The sequence below is a fragment of the Aphelocoma coerulescens genome, chromosome 19 (genome assembly GCF_041296385.1).
Source record: "Aphelocoma coerulescens isolate FSJ_1873_10779 chromosome 19, UR_Acoe_1.0, whole genome shotgun sequence".
NCBI lineage: Eukaryota > Metazoa > Chordata > Aves > Passeriformes > Corvidae > Aphelocoma > Aphelocoma coerulescens.
Genome location: NC_091032.1, coordinates 7,582,911 through 7,599,100, shown reverse-complemented (window position 1 = coordinate 7,599,100; position 16,190 = coordinate 7,582,911). Strand labels below are relative to the sequence as shown.

At 41.5% G+C, this 16,190-nt stretch overlaps 1 protein-coding gene across 6 annotated transcripts in view; it reads left to right on the top strand.

Moving 5' to 3' along the window:
* The window catches only part of NCOR1 (nuclear receptor corepressor 1), a 54,504-nt gene that overhangs the window by 35,578 nt on the left and 2,736 nt on the right, over nucleotides 1–16,190 (top strand). For all 6 annotated transcript variants that reach the window (XM_069033487.1, XM_069033484.1, XM_069033488.1 and 3 more), the window contains exons 20-43: nucleotides 316–871; nucleotides 1,568–1,697; nucleotides 1,987–2,182; nucleotides 2,781–2,951; nucleotides 3,693–3,853; nucleotides 4,265–4,385; nucleotides 4,489–4,590; nucleotides 5,071–5,168; nucleotides 5,991–6,159; nucleotides 6,582–6,722; nucleotides 7,989–8,072; nucleotides 8,556–8,812; nucleotides 8,925–9,285; nucleotides 9,796–10,020; nucleotides 10,814–11,023; nucleotides 11,688–11,837; nucleotides 12,368–12,541; nucleotides 12,951–13,116; nucleotides 13,353–13,849; nucleotides 14,298–14,426; nucleotides 14,539–14,696; nucleotides 14,848–15,071; nucleotides 15,487–15,624; nucleotides 15,885–16,027. In XM_069033487.1, the coding sequence (XP_068889588.1) occupies nucleotides 316–871; nucleotides 1,568–1,697; nucleotides 1,987–2,182; nucleotides 2,781–2,951; nucleotides 3,693–3,853; nucleotides 4,265–4,385; nucleotides 4,489–4,590; nucleotides 5,071–5,168; nucleotides 5,991–6,159; nucleotides 6,582–6,722; nucleotides 7,989–8,072; nucleotides 8,556–8,812; nucleotides 8,925–9,285; nucleotides 9,796–10,020; nucleotides 10,814–11,023; nucleotides 11,688–11,837; nucleotides 12,368–12,541; nucleotides 12,951–13,116; nucleotides 13,353–13,849; nucleotides 14,298–14,426; nucleotides 14,539–14,696; nucleotides 14,848–15,071; nucleotides 15,487–15,624; nucleotides 15,885–16,027 (4,761 nt within the window). The remainder of the gene's footprint in view (nucleotides 1–315; nucleotides 872–1,567; nucleotides 1,698–1,986; nucleotides 2,183–2,780; nucleotides 2,952–3,692; nucleotides 3,854–4,264; nucleotides 4,386–4,488; nucleotides 4,591–5,070; nucleotides 5,169–5,990; nucleotides 6,160–6,581; nucleotides 6,723–7,988; nucleotides 8,073–8,555; nucleotides 8,813–8,924; nucleotides 9,286–9,795; nucleotides 10,021–10,813; nucleotides 11,024–11,687; nucleotides 11,838–12,367; nucleotides 12,542–12,950; nucleotides 13,117–13,352; nucleotides 13,850–14,297; nucleotides 14,427–14,538; nucleotides 14,697–14,847; nucleotides 15,072–15,486; nucleotides 15,625–15,884; nucleotides 16,028–16,190) is intronic.

Sequence of the window (16,190 nt, the reverse complement as noted above, 5' to 3'; positions counted from 1 at the left end):
TATATATATTTGTTGGTTGCAACTGCTAATTTATAGACACTCAATGTCAGTCAGTCTTGGCTGGCCTTTTGTGGAGCAAAAGGCAATATAATTCATGAATGATGAATGAGAGAAGATGACTAAGTGTTGGGTTTTCAGTAGTTGGTATTTTTTAGCTGCAGTGTTTGTGTAATTCAGCCAATTGTTCATTTCTATAATAAGTCAAAATGAATTGTTTTGCAGATGGGTTGGTTCAAGTTGATGGATCCTTTTTGCACCCAATTTGTCAGATTTCATTAACGTTGAACCTTAATAACAAAACATTTTTTTCCCCAGGTGCTGAAAATAGTTCTGATACAGAAAGTGCTCCATCTCCAACTCCAGCAGAACCTGCTAAACCAACTGAAGAAACTCCAGCTGAGACTGCTGCTCCAAAAGTAACCACTGAGGCCCCAGCAGAGCAGGAATCAGCCATTAAACCTGCAACCAGCACATCTCCCTCCTTAACAGCTCAAAGTGTATCAACAGCTGAAACTCAGAACCCCGAGCCACAGGTCAAAGAAGAAATAAACACTGAGGCAGAAGAGCCTATGGAGGTGGACAGTAGAAGCCATCCAGCTGAAGCTAAGCCTGTGATTACTCTTCCAGTTCATACCAAAGTAGAACCTGTAGAGACTGAAATGAGGCTACCAGAGAATATTCAAGTGAAAATAGAGAGTGATACCAAAGAGAGAGAGATGGAGAAGCCCAAGGAAAAGTCAGAACCGGAGGAAATGGACTATAGCCTGTCCCAGCAAGTTACTACAGCCAGACAAGAATCCCATTCAGATAATGATTCCAGTGCCACCTGTAGTGCTGATGAGGAAGTTGATGGAGAACCTGACAGACAGGGGTGAGTAGGGCTTTGAATGGACAACCTTTGGAGCTGTTTCTCTTTTGGGAATGGCTGACACCACTGAGGGTATTTGAAATCTTTTCAGCATTGTGTTGGTGCAGTTCCTGTGTCACCCCAGCGTGGCACTGGAGCCAATGCCCCCCTCCCTCTGAGTGGTTTAATATACCCACAGTACCAGGGATAGATGTTTAAATGTCAAAAGTATCCAGTGTCATGGAGTGCATGTGGGCTTTGGAAGAGTGCAGGTGGTGGTGTTTCTGCACTCTCTTGCCTCTTCAAACATCATCTTTCCACAAATGTCTTAGCCCTCCACGTGAAATTGTTCTGTTGTAGACTACTGTTTATTTTCTGTGGACTAAATACATGTAATCCTTCCTACCCACTGTGCTTTTCCAAAGCACTCTCTGTAAAGAAGGTTGCATTGTTGGAGTACTGCATACATAAATTTCTGATGTGGGAGATTCTGAGCTCATATTTTGGTATTTCTGTGCATTATGAAAATGTAGCAGCATCTGTTGCCTCTTCTACTACATGTGCTGTGGGACAAAACACAACATGGTTCTGACTCTTTAACTCTTTGTCCAATCTGATAAATGTGTTGGTTTTTTGAATTTAAAAGTTTTGCCTGTAAATTTTTAAAGATGTGTAATCTTGGTCCTTTTGGTGATATTTTTCCCTTCTGTCTTTTTCCAGTATCTTCAGCAGAGAGTCAAAGCCCTCACTGTTAAATCCCACTGGGTCAATACTGGTATCATCCACGATAAAGCAAGGGCAGATGGACCTGCAACAGCTTCACCACCGAGCTGCTGTCATCCCACCTATGGTATGGGGGATTTGCAGTGCTGTTTCAAGGAGTGTTTGTTACCCTTAGACCTAGTCACAACACTAAAGCAGGAAAAAATTATTAAACAAATGAAGAAAAATATGATTTATTTATTATCATATTTTTCAGGGGGAAAGGAGGTTAAGTACAACCAAGTATAAACCCAGTAGCTTAAAACCAGGTGTGGACCTTTTGAAACACCCAGACTGCAGGGGGAAGTTGAACTCCACAGTTGCTCCAGGAAGTGCCTGTGAGGGTGTCCCTGACATTGTCCCCTCGCTGTCCCCAGGTTTCCTGCAGCCCCTGCTCTGTCCCCATGGGCACCCCTGTGAGTGGTTACGCGCTCTACCAGCGGCACATCAAGGCCATGCACGAGTCAGCCCTGATGGAGGAGCAGCGCCAGCGCCAGGAGCAGCTGGACATGGAATATCGGAGTGCTGTGAGCCCCTGTGGCACCTCCAAGAGCCCCAGTGTGGAGTGGGAAGGTTGGTGTTCCCACACCTGGGCTGGGATAAGCCCGTGGTGTGTGTCAGTGTGTTACACTGCTGCCTCATGGGAGAGCGACAGTTTAGTGTGATAAGGAACTGATAACGAACTGCTCCTTGCTGGAAGGAACCTGCCCACTCTGCTGCACTTACTGTTGAAGGGCTACCTTGTAGCCCCTTTATATAAAGGCAGAAAACTGGTTCCATTTGGGTCAAGCCCAAAAATGAGTTATTCCTACAGAGGAAGATGCAATGTGTGGGTAAGAGGAGATGATTCTGTTCTAGGGGAGCCCTTTCAGAAGCTTAAGGTGAAGGTGGGTGTATGAGCAGAGTTAAAAGGAATATTTTACTGCATGGAGTGCATACATGGACACTGAGCAATGAAATAGGGCACAAAAATTTGGTGGAACACAAGTTTAATTTTAATTCAACTTTAATTTAAAAGTTTAACACTTCTTTTTAATTGCACCGTTTGTACCTGATGGGTGTGTCTGGCATTGGAATAGGCCCTTTGTTAAAACTGTGCTGTAAGCTGGACCTTTTGAGTCCAATTTCTAACTCATGGTTCTTCTCTTTCTGATACCTTCAACCTTCCCAGGAAAACCAGTGGCCTATATGCCTTATGCTGAGGTCAAGAGAATAGAACAGGAAGCACAAGTGCAAAATCCAGCCACAAGGTCAGCATCACCCTACAGGTTATCACCAAGAGAAGTCAATAAAGCCTCTCCCCAGCCTGAGATGAATGCAGCTCGCTACAGTGTCCCTCCAGGTAAAGATTTGGAGGATCAAATTATTCTCTAAACAATTTGTGAATTAATAGAAGAATAATAATTTTCTCTGTGTGCGTGTGAAGAGGTGCTCAGTGTTTTTCTAGCCCTGTGAGGCTGTGTTTTTGTTCTTCATTGTTGCATCAACTGCATAATGTGTATTTTAAAAAGCAAATAGAATGGTCTGAAAAGTATCAGAACAGCAAAGAGGCAGTCATCAAGAGCTTTCAATTTTCATACAAGCACTGTCCTATTCATGGGTGGCCTTTCTTATGAAGGGAGCAGTTGAGGAAAAGGAAAAGCAGCTGCTATCCCTGGCATTAGTTTCTGACTGTAATCACTCTGTATTAAAGTCTGAATGTCTTATAAAATAAGAATAACTGACAAATGACTTACAAATAACTGACAAAATAACTGACAAATCTTACTTCTGAAATAACTGACAAATCTTACTTCTGAAACTTGGATTGAAGCTTTTTCCCTTCAGATTATAATGTCATGCTAAGACAAGACTAATCAGGGAAACTTAGATTATGCTTGACTCAGTTGCATTCCATGTAGAGAATAAGAACTTTTTAAAAATGGGAAAATAACTAAATATTGGACATAGTGAATTGCAGAGCTGTAAATACAGCTAAAGTAGCTTTTGGATATTGTGAAGCAATTCCCATTAGAAGTTGTCAGCTGAACTGTGCTAGTTCTGTTCACACTGCAATGTTTAATGTACAATTTTCCCCCTCAAGTTCTCCAGCCAGCCCCTCACCAGGTGATAACCAATATTCCCGAAGGAGTTCGCCTGCCCACAACCAGACCCACCAGACCACCACCACCACTCATTCCATCCTCCAAAACCAGTGTGCCATCAGAAAAACCTTCTTTCATCATGGGAGGCTCAATCTCACAAGTAAGAGAATTATTATTTGAAAATCTGTTTTACGTCTTTTCTTTTTTCCCCCCTTTCTCCAATCTTCAACTTCTTGTACTCAGTTATGGAGTCACAGCATTAACCCTTAAGACCTACCTGTACATGTCATTCTAAAAGTCTGGGAATTACAGGAGCTTTAGAAATGGAACATTTACTAACATTTAAGGGCATTTTAAGGGCATTAACTAACATTTTAAGGCACCAGTTTAGGTGACCTGCATCTCCAAACTACCAGTGATACTCCACTCCTGCCACTCTGTGCTTTGGGACATGGCAGTGGGGTACTGTAGCATTTCCAGATGGGATCATAGTTGTTTTAGCATTCTCCTGTAAAGAGAGATATGAATCTTCATTCCAGAAACAAGAATTAACATCTATTTGTTGTTTCAGGGAACACCTGGCACTTATTTAACAACCCATAGTCAAGCTTCCTATGCCCAAGAAACTGCAAAGCCATCAGTGGGTTCTATATCTCTGGGGCTGCCAAGGCAGCAAGAGTCAGCTAAATCTGGTAAGGAGAGGAAAGCTGCCATGTTTTATACAGACTATTTAATGATCCACAATTAAAGAAAATCAAAAAACCTCAAACTTTTTCTTTTTCTTCTCCTCAATAGCTTCCCTGCCCTATATCAAACAAGAAGAATTCTCACCCAGAAGCCAGAATTCCCAACCTGAGGGACTCCTGGTCAGGGCACAGCATGAAAGCGTGGTGCGAGGTAAAGAAAGTCACACAGATCAAGAAACTCTTGTCAGAGCCTGAGAAAACCAAGAGAATTAGCTGCTGAAGTGTTATTTCAAAGTATTCTATGATTATATAAGTATCATAAGATTATAGGGTTAATCTCCTCCCTGTTTTCCAAGGCATGTGTATTTGTAGCTGGCTCCTTCTGCCTGCAGGGCTCACTTAAAAATATTTGTTACAAGACATGCCATTTTGAAAATAAAGTTGCTCACTAGAGCAAATGCATCAAAAGAAAATAACTGCCATGAATTCATGCTGTAAAATACTTAAAGTCTGTAAAAGACTATATTAAAAAGGAAATAGCCTAACTGCCTCAAATGCCTACTGTTAAATTGAAATTTCCCCTGTATTTTAATGTAAATGAACAATTCTCACTAGAATTTTTAATTATTTCAAATGGAGTGGATTTTTTTCATTCTCTTATTTATCAGGATGTCTTATTATTTCAAATCAGGTACCACAACGATACAGGAGGGAAGTATAACACGAGGAACTCCAACCAATAAAGTTTCAGTTGAGACCATTCCTTCTTTGAGAGGCTCCATAACTCAGGTATTTTACCTTTTGCTGGGAAGGCTGTGGCAAAACAGCATCTTCAGACTATCACTGTGAATGTATTTGCATGTCTGAAAAAGTAAATTAATATCACGGGGTAGGAACTGCCTTGAAACAAGAACTTTCAATCCAATCAGATGTTCAAAGCCCACTATTGCTGAAGTCAGCATTACCACAATTTCATCTTCATATGTATGAGTTTTCAAACCTTCTCAATACTACCAGAGCTTTTGGTAAACCTAACTGAGGGCAACTTTCATGAAAATTGCATTATACCTGAGTTTAAATATTCAAACCAAGTGTAAACAGTCTTGTGCAGATGCTATTTGAATCCAAGAAGGGAAATTCAGGCCTTTTGTCTTATTTTAAATGCTGCTGTTCTGGTTGGTTTGGGGTCCCAGCATACAGAAAGCAATTGCCTCAATTCTGCTTGAGATGAGAAGGGGAGCTTTCATTGCTTTGGACAGAAATAAAACCTAATGGCACCATTAAGTATGTGGTATGTGTTATCTTCCCTGCAAATGGTATTTATAGGGTAAATGTTCCAGGCTGTGAAATGCACTGGTAACCTTGTCCTTCCCATTCTTCTCTCTGTTATATGTGTTACATTAATATTTTTTAACAACGTAGCAGAAATAACCTTACTCATTAGGTTAAGTGTCCATAATAGAGGCAGAAGTTTAAGCCATACTTGATAAATTAGTTGGTTTTATAGACCTAAAAAGTTTCTTTGGTTTTGTTGCATTTTCCCTTCACTACTGCCTATTCTCTGTTGACTCAGACCATGTGAATTTATTGATGTGCTGGGTTTGAACACAGGGTACCCCAGCTCTGTCCCAGTCCGGCATCGCCGCCGACGCGCTGCTGAAGGGAACCATCACCCGGCTGGCTACGGAGGACAGCAGCCCAGAGAAGTGCAGAGAGGAGGCTTCAGCCAAGGGCCATGTCATTTATGAAGGCAAAAGTGGGCATATTCTATCTTACGATGGTGAGTATTTGTATATTCCACGTGATCAAAGTCAGGTTCTGTTTTGGTAATCCATAGCTGAAGTGTTTCTGCTTCCAAGTGGATGCATGTGTTTAAAATATAGTTAAACTAATCCTTTGCCATTTATTTCCTATTTGTCGTGGAATGTTTTTATTGTGAAAGGTTAAATAACCAGGCTTAAAATGACCTGTATTAAAATAAAAATGTATCATGTAACTTTAAACTTCAGTTGAAATACTGATGAGTAACTGAACAAGTAACTTTTTGACAAACTATAAAGGATCTTTTTAAGATTGATATTTAATGTTACAATATTACATTGAAGTTAAGTATTAATGACCTGTGGTCTCATTAATGTAATATTCATGTGTCTTTTTTTTATTGTCCACATTTCCTGACCACACTCTTGTACATTTTGCCAGCTATTAAAAATGTCCGTGAAGGAACAAGGAGTCCGAGAACTGCTCACGAAATCGGATTAAAGAGAACATATGATACAATGGAAGGAAATATAAAGCAAGGGATGTCACTGAGGGAATCTCCAGGGTCTGCACCACTGGAAGGTAAAAACAGCCACTTCCAAGATATTTTATCTTTTATCCATCGATGTAAGAGTATTTAGAGTTATCTTAGGGTGCGGACTAACAGAGAAGTTAGATTTAAATCACACTACTGACCATATCCATGCAACAACACTGCAGCTAAGAGTGTGCTGGAAAAACGACTGAAGTAGATCCCAGTTTTCTTTTCTGTTTTACCACAACTGCAGCTTCTTCAGGTGGCACTTCCTGCTCTCAGCACATCTGACACATGTCCCTGGCTCTCCACAGTCCCAGTGGTGCTGTCGAGCTCAAACGCTGGGTCACACCAGCACAGCCTCTGCCGCACCCTTCAGTTAAATATTGGTACCACACTGCCCTGACCTTTTGCATTCCTGCAAGAAACCTCTTTGAACTGCAGGATCCTGCTTCAGGGCATCCCTAGTGCTGTTGTGTTTTAATAAACTGTAATCAAACAAAGCCTGCAGAGGCCAAGGCAGGTCATTATATAACTTTTCTGATTGCTACGTAAAAATACAAATGCAAGAAAATGTTTTCTGCTTCAACCATGGAGTCTTGCTCCTTAAAAGCATTTTGTCCCATCTTCAGGTAGCCCTTAGAGGCTATTTTGGGGACATGTTCATCAGATGGCACAATGTGAGTGTGAGGTTTGTAGGCTGTACACAGAAATTCAGCGTTGTCTCTAAGTTGCTGATGCATTTGGCTCATCTTTGGGCTCTTTTGGCATCTGAGAACCTGGTCTGATACTTTTATGCTGTGTCTCATCACTGACACATTTTCTGGCCTCAAACTGTAAAATTATGAGTGTTTTGAGGGCTTGGTTTAGGTTCTTACTATAGGCACAGTAAATTCATCTCTTCTCCAATGATTCACTCTGAACTTTGATAATTTGGAGGATGCTGAGGTATATTTTGGGGTGTTTTTTTCTTTTTGTTTCACTTCCCACCATGAACACCTTTCTTCCTAGGCAAGGAAAGTGGAGTGTGAGAAAAGCAGGGACTGCTTTTGAAACAAAGGTTAAGCTTAATTATAAAAAACACCTCCTGTTTTCTAAATATGTTAAAACTTGCAACTGTGCAATAGCACAAATACTTGAACTGTTTATAACATGTTGCTGCAATGCCTGGCATACTGAGGCTTGGCCCTCTGGGCACTGCCAGGATACAGATACCATCTCTAATGTGTGAGAAGGAGGGGGTTTGTTGGTTTGGAGGTTGGGGGTTTTTAACACTTGTTCAATTCTCTAAATTACCTTCATTTTAATTTTAGGTTTAATCTGCCGAGCGCTGCCTCGGGGTAGCCCACACGCTGAACTAAAGGAGAGAACAGTCTTGTCTGGCTCTATAATGCAAGGTGAGGTATTGCAGGTCTAGAAAGGGGAGCATTAATTAATCCTCAAAAATCTGGATTTCTGAACCTTAAACTGTGGGAGCTGTGTTAAAGGTGGGGCTTATTTTATGAAATGTTTTCAGAGCAGAAATCAGCAGCTTTCTGATATGCTGTGTTCAAAGCTAGTCTGTAAACACAGATTTTATTTCTTGTTGGAAAATAAACCTTTTAATATGAATACTTGGTAATTAGCACGTTTTTTTTAATGAACACTAACAACTCTGCAGATTCGTTTATTTCTTTTATGTCAGCATCTGAAATAACATGGGAGGTTTTCAGTAATATATTGAGTATTTGTTCAGTATTATTTTTGTGATGATTTTTTTAGACTTCAGAGGATCTTAGCATAGACTACAGCAAACCAAAGTTCCACTGTTACATGTGGTTGTCACTCTGCTTATGAAAACAGGGACTTAGCAGCTATTCATACCATTCTTTCTGTAAAAGGCACCCCAAGAGCAACAGCTGAAAGTTTTGAAGAAGGTTTGAAGTACCCCAAACAGATCAAGAGAGAGTCACCTCCCATCAGGACGTTTGAAGGAGCCATCACCAAGGGGAAACCATATGATGGGGTCACCACCATAAAGGAAATGGGTCGGTCCATCCATGAGATCCCAAGGCAGGACCTGTTAAGCCAAGAGAGTCGCAAGACTCCTGAAATGGTGCAGACAACCAGGCCAATCATAGAAGGCTCCATATCTCAGGTAAATCCAGAAAGCACTGTAGCACTCACGCAGATTCAGGAGTGAATCAGGTCAGGCTGTGGGAGTTTTTTACCACAACGTGACCTTAACCTGAACTTTTTCTCCTCTTCAGGGCACACCCATAAAATATGAAAGCAACTCTGGCCAGTCTGCCATCAAACACAATGTAAAATCTTTAATCACTGGACCAAGCAAGCTGCCCCGGGGAATGCCTCAGCTGGAAATGGTGCCAGAAAACGTGAAGGTGGTGGAGCGAGGAAAATACGAAGATGTGAAGACCGGGGATGCCGTGCGGTCCCGTCACACGTCCGTAGTCAGCTCTGGTCCCTCTGTTCTCAGGTCAACTCTTCATGAAACTCCCAAATCACAGCTGAGCCCTGGGATTTATGATGATACAAATGCTCGGAGGACACCTGTGAACTATCAGAGTCCAATGTCCAGGAGTTCACCTATGATGAATAGAGTTAGTGAGGGTATGTCATTCCTATCCACAGTAAGACAAAAAGTTTTATTGTTTTCGTTTTTATGTACTCCATTCTTCTTTATTTTATTCCAGTGGCTTTTCTCAATTTGGAAGTTGACTAGAATGAATTTTAGAAGGCTGTAAGGTGTTAATTCAAATAAGAAAATGAAAATCTGCCATAATAGAAGGGGAGAGTGGGAAGGCAGTTCAGTCTCAATTTGCATTTGATTATGGATCACATTGAAAGTGGTACTTACAAGGATAACTTTTTAAGAGCAGAAGCTATTCCTGAGTTAGAGGTGTCTAGATGAGGAAGATGATATAGTGAAGTATAAGCAATCTTAGTTTTAAAGTACAGTTCTTTCAGCAGAAGTGTTTTGTGATATAAAATGTTCTCTGTGCTTTGTTGTATCAGATTGCAGTCATCAAGAATGTTCCTTGGGAACCAGTGTATTTTTACAGTTAAATTTTCAGTAGAAAAATAGGCATTTTGTTAATTTGGGGTTTTCATTGCTTTTAGCTGGAATATCTTCTGGGAAGCCAGCAAATCATGAAAGGAAGAACACACTCACTCCAACACAGAGGGAGAGTGTGCCAGCAAAATCTCCAGTCCCAGGGGTTGATCCTGTAGTGGCTCACAGTCCTTTTGACCCTCACCACAGAGGAGCAACTCCTGAAGTCTACAGGGGTCACCTCCCTCCTCATTTAGATCCTGCTATGCCATTTCACAGAGCTCTGGATCCTGGTAAATACATTTGTGTTGGCTTTTTTTAGTTTTAGAAATACTGTGAGCTTTGATGCACAGAAAGGATACCTATATAAGGCAATTATCAATGGCCAAATATAATTTATAAGGTTATAAATATTTATTGTTGTGGTTTGATTTCAGTTTAGTGGGAGTTTAAGCAGGAAACTTAGTAAAATAGTATTGTATAATGCTGTAACTTCCCTTCAGAGCTGCCAGCTTGCTTCTGTTTTGTTAAAAAGTTCAGACAGTATTTTTAGATAAGTATTTGTGGAATGTATTAAAAGCTTTCAGGAAAGCTATGCAAAGAAGGATGTGGAAGAGGCTAGAGAATTAAAGTATAGTTCTATATAATTATATATAGACTTATGTATTCTTTATAAGTCCTCTGTTCAGGACTGTGATTATTCTCACTGAGGGATTATCAGGTTATCCCTGGTGATATTAAATACAGTAGACTGTATATTTAATAATCCTTTTAACCCTCCGTTTACTTCTGTGAGGTATTTTCTACCTTCTTTAGATATTTCAGCCTTTTACATTTTCAGATTTCAGGATTTATGTTTTTATTAAAGTCATCTCTCCAATCTGGTTTGTTTAGCACTCTCAGTGTGCATGCAGAGCAGGAATTCAATACAACATCAGTATTAAAATGCTATTTTCACTCATTTGGCACTGGCTAGAGAGACTTGATAGCGCCTCTCATTGAAGTTTTACAAACACCTGAAAGTTTGATTTGATCCAGAATCATCCTGCTTCCTAAATGCATCCTTTTGTCTTCTTTCACCCTCAGCTGCTGCTGCTTACCTGTTCCAAAGGCAGCTGTCCCCCACGCCAGGGTACCCCAGCCAGTACCAGCTGTACGCCATGGAGAACACGCGCCAGACCATCCTCAACGACTACATCACCTCCCAGCAGATGCAAGTGAACCTCCGGCCCGATGTCACCAGGGGACTGTCCCCCAGGGAGCAAACTTTAGCTCTCCCTTATGCAGGAGCACGAGGTGGGCCTGGCTCTCTTTCTGTAATGCTCTAAAAAGTGTGTTTTGGCAGTGCCAGCTGTGGCTTGAATGCACACATACATAGATGTGTCGATCCTCTAGTGATCATGGATGTCTGACAACTCACTTGCAAACTGCCTTTTGTGGAAAGGAAAACCACCTCTATAATCAATATTTTTAAGGAGAAGGCTCTGAGAGTTACTAGAGAGCCAGATTGTTTTCTGCTCATTTAAACTGATGGTCAGAACCACGTTTAGCTCATCGTCAAATTTCAGAAAAGAAAATTATATTGAAATGATAACTTCTTTAAAAAGAATATAAAAGCAACATCTAAAAGTGTAATGTTTGTGAAAACCATGCTGATTGTTTTATTTTTTGGGTAATACCCCAAATTGCTAAAAGATAGGATTATTGAGTAGAGGTGAAGTGCATTTTTCCAAAGGGCAATTAAAGGGAGTTGATACAAATGCAAATTCTGACTTAGTATGTTCCTAAATTGCTGATTGCCAGATCTAAGAGACTATAACCAGCTGGAATATAATTCTACACTTGCTTTATTCTTATATTTCCACTTAACATTTGTTGCTGACTGTTACCAGTGAACAGAACATAAAATGTGTAGACCCTGTCCTGGAGTGGCCATTCTCACGTGTGTCATTCCTGACAGGAATTATTGACCTGAACAATATGGCTCCCACTATCTTAGTGCCTCATCCTGGAGGAACGAGCACCCCACCCATGGAGAGAATCACATATATCCCTGGCACCCAGCTTACCTTCCCTCCCAGGCCTTACAATCCTGCTTCTCTGTCACCAGGTAAGAGCTCTCATGGCTTGGTGACATCTCTAATTGTCTGACATGCTGAGATAATTGACCATCTTTATTCAGCTTTCATTAATACCATGTTTTGATGTTTTCTCAGGAGATGCTTTCTGCATGCATCTCTCACTTGGATAGCAAAGGGTTTTTGATGATATCCTGTGTAGTTACAGTAGAAGTGCTGTCAAATTCTGAATTTGCCTCATTCTGTCATTTGTAGTAATTTGATTATAATTCACTAACCCCAGTTTACATGTGTTGAAGGGTGGAATTGGGGTCTATAATGTGTAGTCTGTGTAGTTTCTAACTGTATAGAAACCAGTTCAGTAAAAGGCTTTTGAGCCTTCTACTGTCACTGTATGTTAAGCTTTTGTCTTCCTAGATAAGTGGAATTAAAATGTATTCGGGAAATTTTGCTGTCAGTCTATGGCAAAATATATTGGCAAGTGTATCATCATGAAGTATCATCATGCTTCACTTAAGTATTTCTTTTTTTGCTCCTTCATTTTACCTTGTGGACCTTCCAGGACACCCCACACACCTGGCAGCTTCTGCAGCTGCAAATGCTGAAAGGGAACGGGAAAGGGAAAGGGAGAAGGAACGGGAAAGGGAGAGGGAACGTGAACGAGAGCGGGAAAGAGAACGAGAACGTGAGAGGGAGAGAATCACCTCAGTCCCTGCTGAACTTTATCTCCGACCAGGTGAGGGCACATGGACACACTTGGATCAGTTGTCTTGTAGACTGTAACTGTTCATTTTATGCAGTCACTGTTAGCAAATACCATTTACAGTTTGCATTTACTCTGCACTTCAGGCAGGTTCCTGTTGCCGAGCAGTTCTGGTCATAATTTCAACATCTGCAACTTCTCGAACTTTCTCTCAAAGCAATGCAGCACCTAAAGGGGAGTGAATCCCAGCTGTCACTGGCACAGCTTGCATGTCATTTAGAGCATTGTAAATACATTTAAATCTTTATACCTACCATCACATCCAGAGCGGTGGAGACAACTGGGAAGGGATGTGGAGGAGACAGCATTGATTTACAGTGCTGCACTGTTGTGAGAATAATCATTTATTTTGTTTGTTCCCCTTCCACTCTGTGTCCTGCAGGTGCAGAGCAGCCTGGCAGACCCGGCAGTCACGGATATGTCCGGTCCCCATCCCCCTCTGTCAGAAGCCAGGAAAACATTCTGCAGCAAAGGCCAAGTATTTTCCAAGGAACCAATGGGACAAGTGTAATCACACCTTTGGATCCTGCTGCTCAGCTACGTATCATGTATGTTTTAGAAGTTACTGGTGTAGGGGTATCTGTTCTAATATGTGAGCTTATTAAAAGGTGCATTTAGGGTTAAGGATATTTCACTATATGAGTGCTCTTGGATTTATCAGAGCATTTTCACAAGTGCATTTTGGATAGAAATCAGTGTCAGAAAAGCTTTGCCTTTTTGTCTGCGTGGCTGTAGTTCTTTTTTCCATGTGATGTAATTGAGGCTATTCAATGTTTACCCACAGGCAGCTCACCCCTGGAGCTCCCTCTATCACTCAAGGCTTGCCAGCTTCCCGTTACAACACTGCTGCTGATGCCCTGGCAGCACTCGTGGATGCTGCAGCCTCTGCTCCTCAGATGGAAGTTGCCAAAGCAAAGGAGAACAAGCATGAAGGAGCCAGGATAGAAGAGAACATGGGACGCCGGTCAGCTGTGGTGACTGACCAGCAGCAGATGGAGCAGAAGACCCTGGAGGTAGAAAAGAGGCCTGTGCAGTGCCCCTATACATCTGCAAATTACTCTGGTGGCAAGTCCCAGGGACAGACTTCATCAGTAGTCTATTCAGAGGCTGGTAAAGAGAAAGGACCTCCTCCTAAATCCAGGTACGAGGAAGAGCTGAGAACTCGAGGAAAGACCACAATTACTGCTGCTAACTTCATAGATGTGATCATCACTCGCCAGATTGCTTCAGACAAGGATGCTCGAGATAGGGGCTCTCAAAGTTCAGATTCTTCCAGTAGTTGTACGTATCTTAGTAACTCTCTACTTCTTTGCTGTCTGTCTTAGCCTTTTAGGGAAATGATAAGATGTGAAATGATTCAGATGTTTAATGATAAAATATTCAGCTCTGCACAGCAGAAACACTTGATAGACAAATACAGTTTTTGCATATAGTGACTCTTGCAAAATCAGAGTTGCCTGCTTGATTCAGATGCCATGCTACAGCATGAAATGCAGGATCGTAAGAGTAACCTTACCAGAAGTCAGGAAACTGAAAATTACTTGGTGTATGTTGGAACAGTGTTTCATGGACATATTTGTATCACCATGGTTATCATGAGAAGGCAGCAGTGTTTTGACTTTCATTCACTGGTGCCATTTTAATGGAAGCACCCGTGTTGCTAAGTATAGGCAACAAAACTTTTCTGTCATATTTACATCTTATTCCACAACCTTTGCTTGATATTCAGTGTCCTCACACCGGTATGAAGCTCCTGGAGATGCCATTGAGGTGATCAGCCCTGCAAATTCACCTGTACCTGCTCAAGAAAAGCTACAGCCCTATCAACAAGAGACCCCCAAACCAAGCCAGGCAGAGAGTAAGTTTATCTCCATATGCAACATATTCTCACTGTCATCTTTTTTAAATTTGTAAGCACAGAAATTTCAAACCTTGAAGCTTAACAGAGTGACCTTTTCTTTTTCAACCAGCTGACCCCAACAGGCCGTACGAGGGCCCCATTCACCGCTACAGGACACAACAGGAGCCCCCCTCACCCCAACCACCTCCACCTCCCTCTTCCCAGGCAGAGGGGATGGCACATGTGCCCAGGACCCATCGGCTCATCACCCTTGCTGATCACATCTGTGTAGGTTTTATAATTATGGGTTTTATTTGAGAGTATTATAAAATATTGTATCTGAATTTATAATCTCATTTGTTGCCATCAGTCTCATCCAGTTCACTGTGGCCAGTGTCTAACCATGATCTCTTTTCTACTTTTTTTTGGTCACATCCAGCAAATTATCACACAAGACTTTGCTAGAAACCAAGCAGCTTCTCAGGCCTCTTTGCAGCCTCCCACCACTACATTCCAGAATTCCAGCCCTGCTCCAACGCCTGTTTCTGGCCGGGCAAAGACCTCGAACCGCTACAGCCCCGAGTCGCAGTCGCAGCCTGTGCACCACCAGCGCCCAGGGGCCAGAGTGTCCCCTGAGAACCTCTCTGACAAGGCCAGGGGAAGGTAATGCATGGATTCAGTCTAACTGCAAGTTTAACTGGTGCCCAGATAAGATATTGATATAAAATAGCACAGTAATCTTGGTGCAGATTGGAAGTAAAGGCACCTTTTGGTCTTATTTTTAGGCAAAATCTGTCTCCTACTGTTTTGCCAATTGCTTGGCTCCATAACATAACTTGTAACTGCTTTCCCTTTGCTACTTCTGCTTAATTTCCAGTCTTTAGAGGGCTGAAGATGTTTAATTACTTAAAACGTAGCAGAGTTGTTATGGATAATTCAGTCATCTTTTTAAGATCACCAGGCTGACTAAAGCATGTAACATATAACTACACATAAGTAGTTCTCCAGTTGCTACATGAGTTAACTACTGCTGTACATGCATTGAGAGTAATTATCTGTCTCTGAATTGTGGATGTAGGCCTGGAAAATCTCCAGAGAGGAGTCATGTCCCTTCAGAGCCCTACGAGCCAATCTCACCACCTCAGGTCCCGGTTGTACATGAGAAACAGGAAAATGTTCTTTTGCTTTCCCAAAGAACTGAGCCTAGTGAACAGAGGTAGGTGTAAAACTGACTTGGGCTAGGATACCTAGATTGTTTTTTACTTTATTTTTAGATTATTTTTTAATTTATGTACGAGTTGTTTGGTTTTTTAATTCAAGCTTATTTGTCAGAGTGCTGCTGCTTAAGCAAACTCAGTTATTATGGAGCCCCACGGTGTTCATATGACTGTTGTGGTTTCTGCCTGACTGCTTTTGGGAAGATTTAAATGTGCACCTTACAAGTTCTGTCTCTTTGACACATGTTGGTCTTGGCAGGACTGACTCTCGCTCTCCAGGCAGTATCAGTTACCTGCCTTCGTTTTTCACCAAACTTGAGAACACTTCACCAATGGTAAAATCCAAGAAACAGGAGATATTTCGAAAGCTGAACTCATCTGGTGGAGGTGACTCTGACATGGGTATGCAGGTCTTGCCTTTTCACTCAATTTTTCCAGCTTAAGCTTTATGTGACTTCCACCTGCAGATATCCTGACCTAAATATGTTCAAATAATACAAATTTAATGCTGTTTTATGTAGGACTGTCACATTTAATCTTTTTAACAATTTGAGAAATGAAAACC